The 14,171-nt window shown below is 38.2% G+C and overlaps 1 protein-coding gene across 2 annotated transcripts; it reads right to left on the minus strand.

The window, feature by feature from the left end:
* Window positions 1-7,790: 7,790 nt before the first annotated feature.
* On the minus strand, window positions 7,791-13,170 carry LOC103721820. Of its 2 annotated transcripts, XM_026810302.2 has the most exons (6): window positions 12,091-13,170; window positions 11,619-11,671; window positions 9,609-9,635; window positions 9,034-9,200; window positions 8,805-8,953; window positions 7,791-8,707 (listed from the first exon to the last, which is right to left on the minus strand). In XM_026810302.2, the coding sequence occupies exons 1-6, from the start codon at window positions 12,899-12,901 to the stop codon at window positions 8,259-8,261; spliced, it is 1,656 nt and encodes a 551-aa protein (XP_026666103.2). In that variant the 5' UTR covers window positions 12,902-13,170; the 3' UTR covers window positions 7,791-8,258. The 2 variants fall into 2 exon arrangements, with proteins under 2 accessions (XP_026666103.2, XP_008810392.2); XM_008812170.4 differs by lacking the exon at window positions 9,609-9,635 and having other exon boundaries at window positions 12,091-13,167.
* Between the last annotated feature and the right edge of the window lie 1,001 nt (window positions 13,171-14,171).

A 14,171-nucleotide genomic window follows, 5' to 3' on the forward strand; every position in this document is an offset into this window, starting at 1 on the left:
TCATAAAAAAAAGAAAAAAAAACATAAAATCACTGTCTTTATGCAATAACACTGTATAACATGAATAGTAGTATTAATTACTATTTTTTACTTTTATCTTAAAAAAATAACATTTATGCTTTTTCTAAATTCGAATTAAATGATGCATTACGAAAGCCAGTGAAGCGTACTGGAGGGTGGGGTGGGAGGATTAACAGTTAAAAAAAGCTATCGCACCATCATTTCTTGTTATTATAGATAATATTCTTTCTAAAATTAGTTTGCTTTAGAAACTAGTGGCTGTTATTAATTTCATTAAAATGATAAATAATAGATTGAGGAAATCAGAGGGCACCGGAGCAGGAGAAAAGGCCTGCACCGAATCTGAAAAGCATCTGCGGACCGTAGGATTCTGGCAATCAATGAACCTGCCATAAGTCTATGTAAGGATCAAAATTAGCCAGAGTAACCCCACCGATCAAACGGTACGTAGCATTGGGGTTCAAAATAGAATGTAATTTATTATGGATACAAGTGACATTGTTAGCGACTTTAAAAATGAAGTATGTCTGCGGGACCTACCCTCACATGAGATCGAGGCCGGTTCTCTGATCACATTCATTAATGATTGGATAGATCTCATACCATGCATAAGTTGGCATGTAGATAGGGTTCATTGTGCCGATCATGGACGGCCATACTCAAAGAACCAACCCTCTCCAAGTCATATACAAACTATTCATCAATTAATTAATATCATCTTTAATTTAAAATTTAAATTATGGAGATATTGTTTTCTAATCACAGTCGTTTATGTATTACATGACGATTGTGATTGAATGAGCTTCCCAGAATATCATACAACATACTATTTCATGAGCCACATTCAATTACAAGCATCATATAGTAAGGATAATAGTAATTCGATGCCTTTGACCTTTCCGATTGAACCATCGACCAAGTGATAATCTTATTTCTTTTAATAATAAAATAATAAAACCCTACGCATATACTTACATATATAATTTTGTTTTGTAAAATAATATTTGATTTAAAAATACAGCATTTTTTTTGGTACATCTCACACTAGTCTTGCGTAAGCATTGCCATCAGAGTCGAAGGACAAAATACTCTACAGAGATAGAGGAACAGATACAAAGTGGGTCCTAAAAATCTCTCTAGAATGGTGAACGGATAGATAAATCTCGTCACGCCCAGTGTGTTTTACAGGCCAGTTCCATTGTCCTGAAGGAAAACTCGGCCGCGGTCATCAGTTGGATCCGGAAAGCCCAAGGGGTAATAGTTGTGCCCACCCTTTGCTCCAAGATATCCGAGCAATGGTGAGGGACAGAGGGGCCTTCCAAGCCAAGCATGTTTTTCGTGAAACTAATGGGGCTATAGACTGAGTGGCTGATTATGTAGCGAGTCACTCCGGTAGTACCTTGTGGACTGGAGAGGAAGAGTTGCCCGTGAGACTCCAAATTATTTTATTTTTTGATTTTATTGGGTGTATCCATACTCACCAAGTATGATCCACGCATCTTAGAAAAAGAGAGAGAGAAGGCCACCTAATTATAAGAGTTGAAATATATTCATATTTATCACATAAATTTTAGAAAGCAGATCAGGGCATAACAATTCTAATGCAAGCCATCAAACTACTTCTATCACAGCCGTCTTTCTTTTTTTTTTTCTCTTACATACGGAAAAAGCACATTCATTTATTTCAAAAATTATAATCATATAAGAATATTTTCTATCTCTAGAATGAGCTGATGTAGCGTTTTGGAAGTGGTCCTGGGTAAATAAAAGTTTCTCGGAGTTACCGTGGAGGACGTTAGGCTTTCCAAATTGGTACGGCGAATTTTGCAAACGAGCCCCTGACGAGATTTGCGGGCCCGCGCCGTTTCACAATCTGGGACCGAGGCGGCTTTTTTTTTTTTTTTTTTTTTTTTTTGGATGGCAAATTTAGGGCTGTTGGGAGATAATTACAGCTGAGCAGGGACCTCAGAGTACCGCCATGTGTCAATGTTGCATTGGAGAATTGAGTTGGTCGATCAGCTGGCGAGTCCTCGTCACAACCTTTTGGTCGGAAAGCCGAGTCCCCAGGTTGAAGCGTGATAGGAGCAGGCCAACCTTTTGGAGCCTTGTTGAAGCAAATAAAACCCTCCTCTTTGTTTTATGTTGCTTCTCCCTGGTGAGGAGAAACTTGTAAGGATATGGCAATGGTTTGAAGTTGGCATTGCTAATCCAGCCATCAAGTTGAGAAAAGAAAATGGAGCTAGTGACATGTTTTGCAGGGGAACAGGATGGAGTTTTCTTAGGGTACCATGCATGGATGTATTTAAAAGGATTAGTGGAGTTGATGTAGAATAGTTGGAAAGAAGCTCAATCTTGAATATGTCTCCTTTTCTTCTTCTTTTTTTCCCTTGGAAACATTTGACATCATGTGAGGCTGGACTGAAAGCTAGCTTAACTGGTGTACAAGCAGAGATAAAACATAAACTATTTGTATCCAACATTCTTTCACTCTACCAACTCCACAAATTAACTCGTGCGATATCTATTCATGGTGATTAATTATGCAAGCTTGTTTGTTCTCTTAGTTACTAGGTTTCTTTGTTTCTTTCTTTTCTTCTTTAACATGAAGGCAGCCATCATAATCATTAAATGGCTTAATTTTCAAGTAAGGTGCAAAATAAGCTATTGTGCTCACCTATATATATTGCAATAATAACTAAAGAAATCGAATTTGATCATTGTATAGTAGTAGTCCACGACTCTTTGTTTAATGAAGTATTGAAAATTGATTTGGTCTAATCCTCTAATACCTTCATGGAGAAGATGTAGCATCCATTTATATCTACAAAATTTTTTCTAATGATGCAAATTGTAGGGGGAATGATTTTTTTTTATTTATTTTGCATGACATTGTTTAGTATCTCTCAGCCAACTTTCTTCCCTTCTTCCTGGCGAGTTTGAGTGTGATTTTTTTTCTCTCCCCTCAACTTTCTTACCAATTACAAGGCTATATTATATTTTTAACAAAAAAAAAAATCTCTTTCCAATTTGATTTTCTAATCAATTTCCCTCACATCTCCTGAGAGACTTATGCAAGTATGTTTAGTAGAGTTTTATACGAGACACTAAGCAAATATCACAAATTCACAATGCCACTAAGGCTTTCAAGAGCTTAGATATTAGTCATCTTGGTAAAAAATTGAGATCAAGATGAAGAGGAATCTCGAACTATCTTTCCAAGATGTAAAATAAGTAAGTGTTAAAAGCGCCAAGGATTTTCAAGATCTTGGCAAATATATCCTAACTAAAATATCATAAACTTAGCCAATATGATAAAATCGAGATCACTTCAAAAATACAATATCAACATCCAGATCATTAATAAGCATCCATGTATTACCAGTATCATTGGTTGAAGCCATCACAAGGATGATTGTGTATGATTTATTTGTTTGTTACCTTGGTTTTTCCTAAGTCATATCTTGTTTTGACAAAGCAAGGACCTTACCAAAAACAATTATATACATTGAATTTAACTATTTGCGAACTAATAAAAGCAGAATATGCAGATAGAGCTATAATCTATTGATTGCTCTCTTTTATTAAGAGGAGGTTCCAAGTTTTAGGGGAAAAAATTCTCAAGTTTTCAGAAATGAGTACTTCTTTTTATCATTTTATATGAAATGGTTGTTGGTTGACTGTGCTGCCGCTGTAATTATCCATGAATAATTCTTTCTTGTGTATATTAGCACATTTAGCTCAATTCAGTGAGTACGTCCAAAGGAAACTGCTGTTTAGCTTTATTAATTATAGGTAGATTCCATGCACTATATACAAATGTGCATGGCACGATTAAGTTATGCTATTGGATATTTCAATTCAGTCCTCCCATCTATTTGATATTTCAGTTCACGGCATGCAAAGCACGCAAGTTAACTTTCGTCATTAGATATTTAGGCGCATGGAATTCATGCAAGGTAGGTGAGACGTATAAATCTCTCGTCTAAGCGTGTTGCACGCTTGCATTCAAGAAAATATTAATAAAATTAGTTCTTTAATAAAAAATCACCATGCGTTTATGCCCGAAGCAATACGGCTTATGTAGGTCCAAAGTAACACACTGTTCACTTATAATTATCGTTTGTTTAGAGGCTTGTCAGAAATTTCCAGTTACACCAAGCGCTCAACACCTCTTAAGTTAGGGTGGCAAAATATGACCCGACCCGCCAACCCGATCCGTGTTCGACCCGCCATAAACAGATTTGGATTTGGCCTAAACAGGTTCGGATCGTAAGCAGGTCGACCCGTTTAACCTGTTTATTAATTGGGTCGGATATGGATTTTATATGTCTGACCCGTTTAAACCGTTTAACCCGTTTAACTGTTGGCAGGTTAAACATGTATAAACAGGTTAAACGGGTTAAACAGGTTAAACAGGTCTAAACAGGTTAAACGGGTCTAAACAGGTCGGGTTGGGCAGGTTAAACAGGTCGGGTTGGGCAGGTTAAACAGGTCTAAACAGGTTAAACGGGTCAGGTTGGGCAAACAGGTTAAACAGGTCGGGTCGGGTTGGGTAAACAGGTTACCTGTTTATTAAACAGGTTAAACGGGTTGGATCGAGTTACCTGTTTAATAAATAGGTCAGGTTCAGCTTGTAATTTCTGACCTGTTTAATAAATAGATCGGGTTCAGGTTTATGATTTTCTGATCCGACCTGCATGTGACCTGACCTGTTTATAACCGACCCGACCCGATTGCCACCCCTACTCTTAAGTCTTCTCAAGAAATGTTTTAAATATTTATCTTCCTAAGACTGTCTTTGTTTTCTTTTTCTTTTGCATAAGTTTGGCAAAAGGGACGTCTCAGCTACTCCAGGATGAAACATCTCAGGCATCAGGGCTTTTTTCTTTTTTATTTTCCTCATCTCGAAGGAAAGATGGTTTGAGCGGTTGGGGTCCATCAGAGCCTCGAAAACACGGTACAGGGCACGAAGCGTGCTTGAGAGCTTGTGGAAGAGAAATGCCGGTATATGGACCACTTTAGTTATTTACCGAATAAATTTTAGATATTTATATAGAATTAAAAAAAATTAAAAAAATATTTTTTGGCTAACCTTGTTGGGTATGGTAGTGGACTGTAACAAAATAGTATCAGAATAGATTTGACCTATAGCTTTTATGGATTAGGGAACACTGTAGCACAAATTCATTAAGGCTGACTATAAACTAATCATGATGCTTATGATTAGATTTGAGTGGATTTGGATTCTTAGCTTGACGAGGACATCGGGACTTAAATGGAAGAGTATGTGAGGATTTGTGCGGGCGTATGTTTAGTCTTACATTGGTTATTCATTGAAAAAATCTTGAGTAGTTAAGTAGGACTAAGGAATCCAAAAAATACCTCTTAACTAGTCTTTTTGGGAGAGATTTTGGGTTGTGACACTGCAGCATGGGTATATTTGAGCTGATCACAAACTGATCATGGTATTTGTGATTAGATTTAAATTAATTTGAATACTTAACCTGGCAAAGACGCGATGGCTTAAACGGAAGAGTATATGAGGACTCATGCAAGTGTGTATTTAGTCGTATATCGATTATTTGCTGGAGAGATCTTAGATACTTATACAGAACTAAGAAATCTAAAAAATACTTTTCGGCTGGGCATTTTGGATGAGGTCCTAGGTTATAACAAAAGAAATTTTCAAATATTACTTCCAGAGTAGTTGGCAACTATGGGCCACCTAATTAGCTATTAGATGCATTATTGCCTTCTCTATAGGCGTGACTTGCTTGAAAGTTGTCCATATAATAACTCAGGACCTCACCCACAAACAATAGTTAGAAGGTATTACTTGAATTTTTTTTAGCTCGTATAAATACTCAAGATCTACCCAAAATATAGCCGATATAGAATTAAACATACACCCGCATGATTCCCTATATACTTTCTTGTTTTTACCCTAGCATTTTTACCAAGCTACGGATCCAAATTAATTCAAATCCAATCACAAAACTTACAAATCTAATAAACCAACACTATAATCAACCCATAGTCGATAAAAATGGACGTGCTGTGGTGTCGCTAAATCCATATAGGTCATAGATCAAGCCTATTATGATATCATTTGTGACAAGCTAGAACCTCATCCAAAAAAATTAACTCAAAGATATTTGTTGGATTCTTTGTCTCTATTTAAGATTTATCTAGTGGATGACTAACATGGGACTAAACAAATACATATACAGATAGATCCTCGCAACCAAATATAGCATAACCCAGAATGCTTCAGGTGAAATGTGCCATTAGATGAAGCAAAGTGATTGGTGCAGGACATCCAGCGACTCTTCAAGTAATTTTTCTAGTTACCTTAGCATTGCTCGTTTTTTTCACTCCTTTGAATTGACATCATCACCATAACATTGCTCTAAGGCGATAGTTCGGATAACTATAAAGAAAGAGAAATTCTTAGGTAGACTTAGTCTATCACGTCATCCGTAGATTAGTCCAATAAAAATTGGACGTCTAACCTAATCCTAACTATAATTAGAAGAATAAAAAAATAATTGTGGATGCTCTCCCCCTCTTCGTATCTCAAATGGGGGAGGAAGGGGGAGCTCGTTTTTTTTTTCAAAAAAAAACTTCTAACCATGGTTAGAACTAGTTGAGAAGAGGGCTGACATGTCTGATTTTTGTTGGACTAGTCCACGGATGACGTGGTAGGCTAACTCTACCTAAGTATTTTTCACAAAGAATGGATAGTCTATTGATCCTGACCACAGCCATGAGGAAATCGCCCTCCTTCAGCGTTTTCATTCACACGCACGTACGTGTAGCTTTACAACTCTTCACTTCCTTCAGCATGGAAGAGACAGGGGATGGGTTTTAGGATGTGATCGATACTGGCCTACCTGTTGGGTTTGGATCATGTCACGTCCATTCGTCGGCAAGATTTATTTATTATCTTCACCTTATTTTGACTTCCAACTGAACATTGGAAATCTATCCATTTAGATCGCCACATTGCAATCCTACAGTAAAGGAAACATTGGGATTATCCTATCCCAATGGACCACCCACCACTGCTTTGTTTCTCGATATGATCTAGGCTGTTTCATACCGCTTGCAGTACTTCAATAGACATTAATAACAACCATTTGAGCCTGGGTACGATGTGAAGTTTATTTGCATTCAACTCTAGCCATTTAATTTTCCCACTTTAAACCAATCCTCTTGGCCAAATCGGAACTGGGTGTGCAGAGGTTGCATACTTGCATGGGCGACAGGTTAGTTCCATGTAGGGTTGTACATTAAGCATGAAAGAAGGATTCACCTTCCTTCTCCTGAATCCACTCTGAATGAGAGAGTTCGGAATGCTTGAACAGCTGTGCATGGTGTGATCCAATGGTTGGCATCATGAAAGAAGATCAATCATTCTTCCATGGGCGTACGATGCAACCTGAATCCTGGGTGCTGTGAGTGAGCAGTGAACTGATGCCATAACTCACGAATAGACCCGTGCACCAGGAATGTCCCTACTTTCTGATTGCCACGGAAAGTTGATATTCTCTTCTCAAGATTCATCTCATAATTACAGCTTAAGAAAAAAGATTCATCTCAGAATTGTCAAAACCTTGCCACTAGCTAACTATTCATGAAAGACTCAAAATCCTTCAATCGCTGTGAAGCAAGACAGTGGGCAGTGGGCAGTGGGCGAGAATTGGGAACTTTTCAGGATCTAAACCTGAACATTGGAGATCAAATAAGCATGAAAATTGCAAGAAAAATGAGCCCCAAAGCAATTTAGGTTATCAGGATAATATAAATTCATATAGCCTGCTATATAGAACATGTAATTCTGCTCATCATTTTCAATCTTCTTGTAAATTCGACATATCTAAAGACATAAGTATCCAACATGGCTGGGATTATGGCTAGTGTTAGATACTCAGGTAACCAGCTGATGGAAATCGAACAGGCATATAGCAATTAACAAAACTGGATGTCTCCACAATTAATAGATGCCTTTCAAACCTGATTCCGATCACCCATGTGATAGTTTTTTTGGTACAACCCACAAGAAATGACCACCTATCTTTTGTCACAGCCAGAAGTCTTCGACCCAAGATGACAAGAACCTGAACCGAGCATCAACTCATGCAAAATGATCCTTCTCATTGAATTACAAGCAGAAGTGCCACCAACTACGATCAAGATACGGTTGTTCACCATGCACAAAATTCGATTTCTGCTCATTAATCTGTGTCCTCCATGTCATCATCAGATGCTGGATTTTCGACCTCACTACCACTACTCATATCATGAACGACAGAAGGGGCAAAATCCTCTTTCACTGAACTGTTGTCAAGCTTATGCTTGACAAATTTCATCTGCTCTTCCCCTTCTTCATCTCCCCATTCTTTTCGTTTCTTCGTTCCATTACTTGGTGTTGATTTCATGGAACGAGCAGCAGCTAGAAAAGCAGTATCCATTGTTTCCATGTCCTCATCCTCTGCAGCCTCCTTAGCAACCTCCCCTCGGTTATCAAAAAAGAAAAGATCTGCATCTGTTTTTTTGCTGTCCATATTGAACACTGAAGCATCAGACCCAAATTTGGTCTCGTCAAATATTAATTTACTATGAAGTTTCAATATGTTGTCTTCGAACAGCCTCAGACCTTGTTCTTCAAGACCCAGGAACCACTCTGTCAAAACAAGTCTCTTATCAGTAAGAACTTTTTTGGAGACATCAGAGGGAAATATAAAAAGTTCATGGTGAAATAGGGGATCTAGAATACACACTGAGAAGAGCTTGAGGTGTGGTGGCAGTTGGTCTGTTAAGTCTCTCCAAGCCAACTCGTTTAGTGACCCAATTAACTAATCCATTGGGAATAATCGATGTTGAAAATGCATTTATATAAGCAATGGCTTTGCCCTGATCTCCCCTACTTCTGTTACCCAACAGTGGAGATCAGCACCAAAATACACACATCCACAAGCATCTCGAGTACTATTATGATTAATTCCTTACCTGGCAACTTGGATGGCTTCATGGGTAACAATCAACCGTGTCATAAGAAGATTCATTATAGAATCATCAGATCGTTCCACCTCAAATCCAGGATTAATGAAAGAATAATCTACTAATATAACAGCATCATAGAGAATGTCTCTCACCAAGCTTTCATCCATAGAACACTGAAAACACAACCTTTACATTAGAACATAATCTTTACATCTGGATAAGATGGGGAAAAACAAATTGTTAAGGCCTGATCCCATGTAAAAGTCTATATATATAACCTGAGAACCGGACATCACTTGCAAACAATTAATGATATAGAACAACCAATGAGAACTCCAAGTGCAGGAAGAGTGACGGAAAAATTTAAATCAGAAAATTGGATCAGGAATTGCTTTTGCTTTTCTGAATAAAGAATGACTGCATAATCTCTAAGTCAAAAAACATGCACCAGCCTTAGCCAAGGTGATGGGCCCACTACAGTCAAACTACTGGAGTTCCACCATCAGAACAGCGCCTCTTAGGAAAACAATCATCACTTGAAAATTTCATATTATTTGCCTTTTAGAGCAATAGATACTTGCCTTGTAGCATTCTGTAGAGAACGCAATCTGAAGTAACATAAGTAATGACAAAACAAACAAATGTTAGCCATCTTAATACCTAAAAGCATTAGGCAAACATCAAATGAAAACTCACTGCAATCAGAAGCATTCATCAGTTTAAGTTTCAGCCAGCCAGGCTAACCAAGAAAGATATAATATAGATGCCAAGGAAAGCTTACAGATCTCAAATTATGGCCTGATTTGTCCAGGCAGATTTTTTATTAGATGAAACCCTGTAACTTCTAATAAAAATTACATCCTGCATGTAATAGCAATATTCATGATTGTTCTAGAAAGACACTAACCATAATCCACCCTCCAAAAAAACAAAAACTAAGGCCACATTTTGTTCGGGAATAGAACAGGAGTGAGACATGGAATAAGATTTCTTCCTGTCAAACAGGTCTTGAAGAGCATGAATAAGGAAAGAATAGTTATCCCAGTCAAGACTGTTTATTCATGGATAACTGGCCAAAAAAGGAGCTGGGATAACTTTATTCCTGGAATTAAGCCCTCTTCTATTCTAACTTCCTTTTTTTTGGATAAAAATACTGTCAGAGTTATTCCAAAAAATTTAGCCAAAAGGCATATTTGGTGTTGCTTAAAAATGAGTACTTTTGTAGCTTTTACAGTAAAAATGTACTTTCTTGAAAAAATAAGTGCTTTGGTAACAATATCTAAAAGAAGAAAAAAAGCAAAAAGGTACTTTTAGGAGAAGCTAGAAAACCCAACTTCTAGGTTCTTCTTTTATGAGGAATTTTTAAAAAGTAGAAGCAACATGAAGCACGCCCAAATAGAGAGGAACAACTTTTGGAGTAACTATTCCTATCCACTTTTCTAATTCTTGAACCACACATCCTATGGGTCTCTGTGTTTTGCCAAAAAATACATTCACTTGCAGCTACAAAAGCAAAAGGAAGTCCATTTTTTCTGAAAATGTTGAAAAAAAAGATCTGCCCAACTTGCAACTATGTTTTCCTAGATGCTCTCTTATATCTTCTCCTCTCCGACCTTTTTCTCCCATCCCACACAATTAACTGCTCATTCACAAGTACTTACCAAATACAAAGAGATAAAAACTGCTGCTTCCTAGAGCACTGTCATGGATGTGCTTTGCATAAAGGCATTTCATAAGAGTAGAAGTGGTACAAATGCAAATGGAATGAAAATAACCAAGAGAAACAAAATAGTGCACTAATTGTGCTCAACAGCCAAGCTTGGGGCCGATACTTAATATGCAGTTGTTATGTAGATGCAAGGGTTCTCTCATTTATTCAGTATATGTGTCAGATAAAATGTGGGTTACTGGACCTAAAGATGTAGGAGATCTTACTAAATGTGTGTTAAAATATGACTTACAGCTAAGTTCTCAAGGGAAACAGGTTATAGTTGTATTGTTATAACGGCATAGCCACTCAATCTAGAGCTCACTCTTAGTCATGAAGACTATTTTAACAAGAGGCATGTATCCCAACGTAACCCAACTTATTAATTTGTACAACTCTGTTAGCAAGAAAATATACACCTTTATCACCCAATCACACAGGTTGCTTCAGCCATATCACCCCATTAGCAAGCTTTCTACAAGGCAAATATGTAGAGAAAATATGAAACAAATCTTTTCTTTATGATCTCAGGTAACTGCACACCAAAGAGGATTATAATTTATGGGATCACATAGATCAACTGCAAACTATTATTTGTCAAGATGCGATGGGGAAAACTTGGCGACTTTGTGTAACAAGATTAATGGGATAATGTGCTTTGTGTGAGTGCCATAATGACTTACAAATAAATTACAGATATAACTCTTAAAAAAGCTGTCTGAACAGGATACGACATTTTTCAAATGCATAATTAAGTCTGGTCCATTTCAGCAAACAAGGCAGGGGGTCAAGCATGAGATTCAGCACTAACAGACATTCGATGATACTCAAATGCATATTCAGTGAATTTTGTCGAGAGTGTCTGCAAGTAATAATTACTTACCAAGAGGAAGCTGACAGGCATTGGTGGGTCCAGCAGCAGCCTGAGTAGTATCTCTGATTATTACAAAGAAGAATAAGAATCTAATCAAACTATGCAACTAGGCTAATAATATTTAAACAACATATGCAATAGAAAAAAGAAGATAATTCCATCTTCAATACATCATGCTTTTTAACACCAAGGCATTCATACAAGAGAACCGAATGTCTGCATGACAAGGTCTATGTTAAAGCCAACTAACAAGATATGTTTAAGCTGCTAATCATGGTTAAAGCACTCAATTCCAGTTCGGTAAGTTTTGCAAATCAAGGGGGAAAATGATCATATGAAAAATTAGTGATGGCATGGTTGCTGCTCAGACAGAGATATTCAGTCCTTGTATCTAGAATCAACTGCAAAGACGATGATGCTGGTCTGCAACATGTATTTCGAATTGGTAATAATATAAATCTAAAAGGGAATAAACAATTACCAAAGAAGACACGGTTCTGAAAAGTAGTTATCGAACTGACAGCCCAAATTCTCAACTCCTTCTGTAAGTCAGACCTTGGCGCCCCGGCTGCTTTGATCTTTAAGCACAACCTCAGCAAGAAAGCCTCGGTAACCACAACACCAGCCAAATAACCAGTACCACACCCTTCTTTCCGGAACTGGCCCCGAATCTCATCACTAACCAAGGGAAAAAGTACTCCCAGGCCATCCAATCCACACGAATGCTGCACCGTCCAGACTCGAACAAGATCAACAAAGCAAGGAAGCAGGTAGCTATCAGAAAATTCTTCCACCTTGGAGCTCTTGCTGCTACAAATGCTGATGTAACTGATTATCCCTTCCACCAAAGCCTCGATCTCCCTCCTCGCCTTTTTCGCCACCTTCTTGGAGAGCTTCTCCGCCTCTGTCACGCATCGATACAACTCGGAAACAGCAGGAGCAAGCAAAGCTATCGACTTTAGGCCACCACAAGAAGCGGAGCAAGCGAAAAGCAGCTGAAGGAGGTCCTTGACGGCCATAACGCGTTCAATGGCGTCTTTTTTGGATGCAATGGCCTCGTGGTAGCCAACCGCGGAGTATAACCAGATTACCTCGAGCGGAGGGTCGGCGCTGGACTGGATCAAGCGGAAGAAGATGGAACGGAAGGCGGAGAAGTCGCAGGACTCCTTCTGGACTTCGATCAGGAATCGGTCGATGGATTCCTTGAGCACGGATTGAAAATTGAGGCCCGCGAGAGGGGCGAAGGCCGGGGGTTTCGCGACGGTCGGGGATTCGAGGAGGACGGCATCCATCTCGAAGCCAACGGCTTTCGAAACAATAATCGAGCAGAAATGGAGAGGGGAAAGAGGCGCGGATAAACCCTAACCTAATTTCTTCTCAGTGGAGGTCGTCCTTGTCCTCTCGAAGAGGTCTTGGTGGGGGTTTGGGTTAGGGTTAGGGTTTTGCAACGGCTCGAATGCGGGAGGGATTTAATAATTTGGGAATTGGACCTCTATCGAGCGCCGTGGGGCGTTAGTCTCCACTGCGGGTGCATTTAAATTTCAAACCACCACCATGACTCCATGAGGCACGGAGGCTGTCTTCTCCATGCACGCATATAAATGTCTATGCAGTCAACAGTTGGGGGGATTTATCAGATGCAAGATGGATCAAAATTTTATCAAGGCTTATTCATTAAACAAGTAATCTAATTTGATCTATAATAAATTGACTCAAGTTACATAAATTAAATGGTTAAGCATTGCCATCCCTAATTTCAACAGAAATATTTTAAGATAGATCTAGATCCTGCACAAAGAGATATTTTTTTTTTTAATAGTCTAGACATTAACATTGCTCATTTTTCACACTGCCTACAGAAATCTTCTTGATCTAGAACCCGAGTATCTTAAATCCTTTTGCTCATTATAGAATGACTTTTTGTCTAATATAAGCATTCATTCAACAACCTATCAAATTCATTGCAAGCCAATTAACTTTCGTTGGCGACTTAATGTTCTTTGTAGACATTTATTTAGAATTACATCTATCTAATCGACCATTAGTCATGCATCTAAAGCGTTTGCTCTTGCAACAAAAAGTAAAAAAGTAGACGGTATACGTTTGCTTGTTATCCTTGATAGTTACAGATAATACTAAACAAGCAGAGATCATACAAAATTTACATTTCAAAATAATTTCATCCCTATTCAATTATTTCCAATTACCAAAGTATATCTAATATGTACCAGGTATTACCTAAGTCAAAAGACAGATACATTTTATTTTCTTACCACTTTTTATTTTGCAAAGTTAGACCAAGAGAAATTATGATGAGATAGCATAGTTTTGAGTTCACCGTCTCGGTACCAGATCTCGTATCGGTGCCATATCAGCACAATATCGGTACGATATGAAGTTTTGTCGCTATATCGAGGGTTGCTACGCCATCCGTACAAAGTATCGGTGCCGAAATGGTATGGTACAGTATGCTTTATACCGTCCGATTCGGACTTGCTGTAGGGGATGGACAGTTCTGGTCTTCTGGAGAGCTGAAATGTCTGGTTGTCATTTTCCAACAAT

Source organism: Phoenix dactylifera, chromosome 4, assembly GCF_009389715.1.
Source record: "Phoenix dactylifera cultivar Barhee BC4 chromosome 4, palm_55x_up_171113_PBpolish2nd_filt_p, whole genome shotgun sequence".
Classification (NCBI taxonomy): domain Eukaryota; kingdom Viridiplantae; phylum Streptophyta; class Magnoliopsida; order Arecales; family Arecaceae; genus Phoenix; species Phoenix dactylifera.

What these genes read in the sequence shown, in the direction of transcription:
- LOC103721820 (XM_026810302.2), bottom strand. Translation starts at nt 12,901, where the DNA reads ATGGATGCCGTCCTCCTCGAATCCCCGACCGTCGCGAAACCCCCGGCC. An exon ending in TGCCTGTCAGCTTCCTCTTG is followed by an intron (nt 9,636 to 11,618) that starts GTAAGTAATTAT and finishes ATGTTACTTCAG; the next exon opens with ATTGCGTTCTCTACAGAATG. An exon ending in CACACCTCAAGCTCTTCTCA is followed by an intron (nt 8,708 to 8,804) that starts GTGTGTATTCTA and finishes TTGTTTTGACAG; the next exon opens with AGTGGTTCCTGGGTCTTGAA.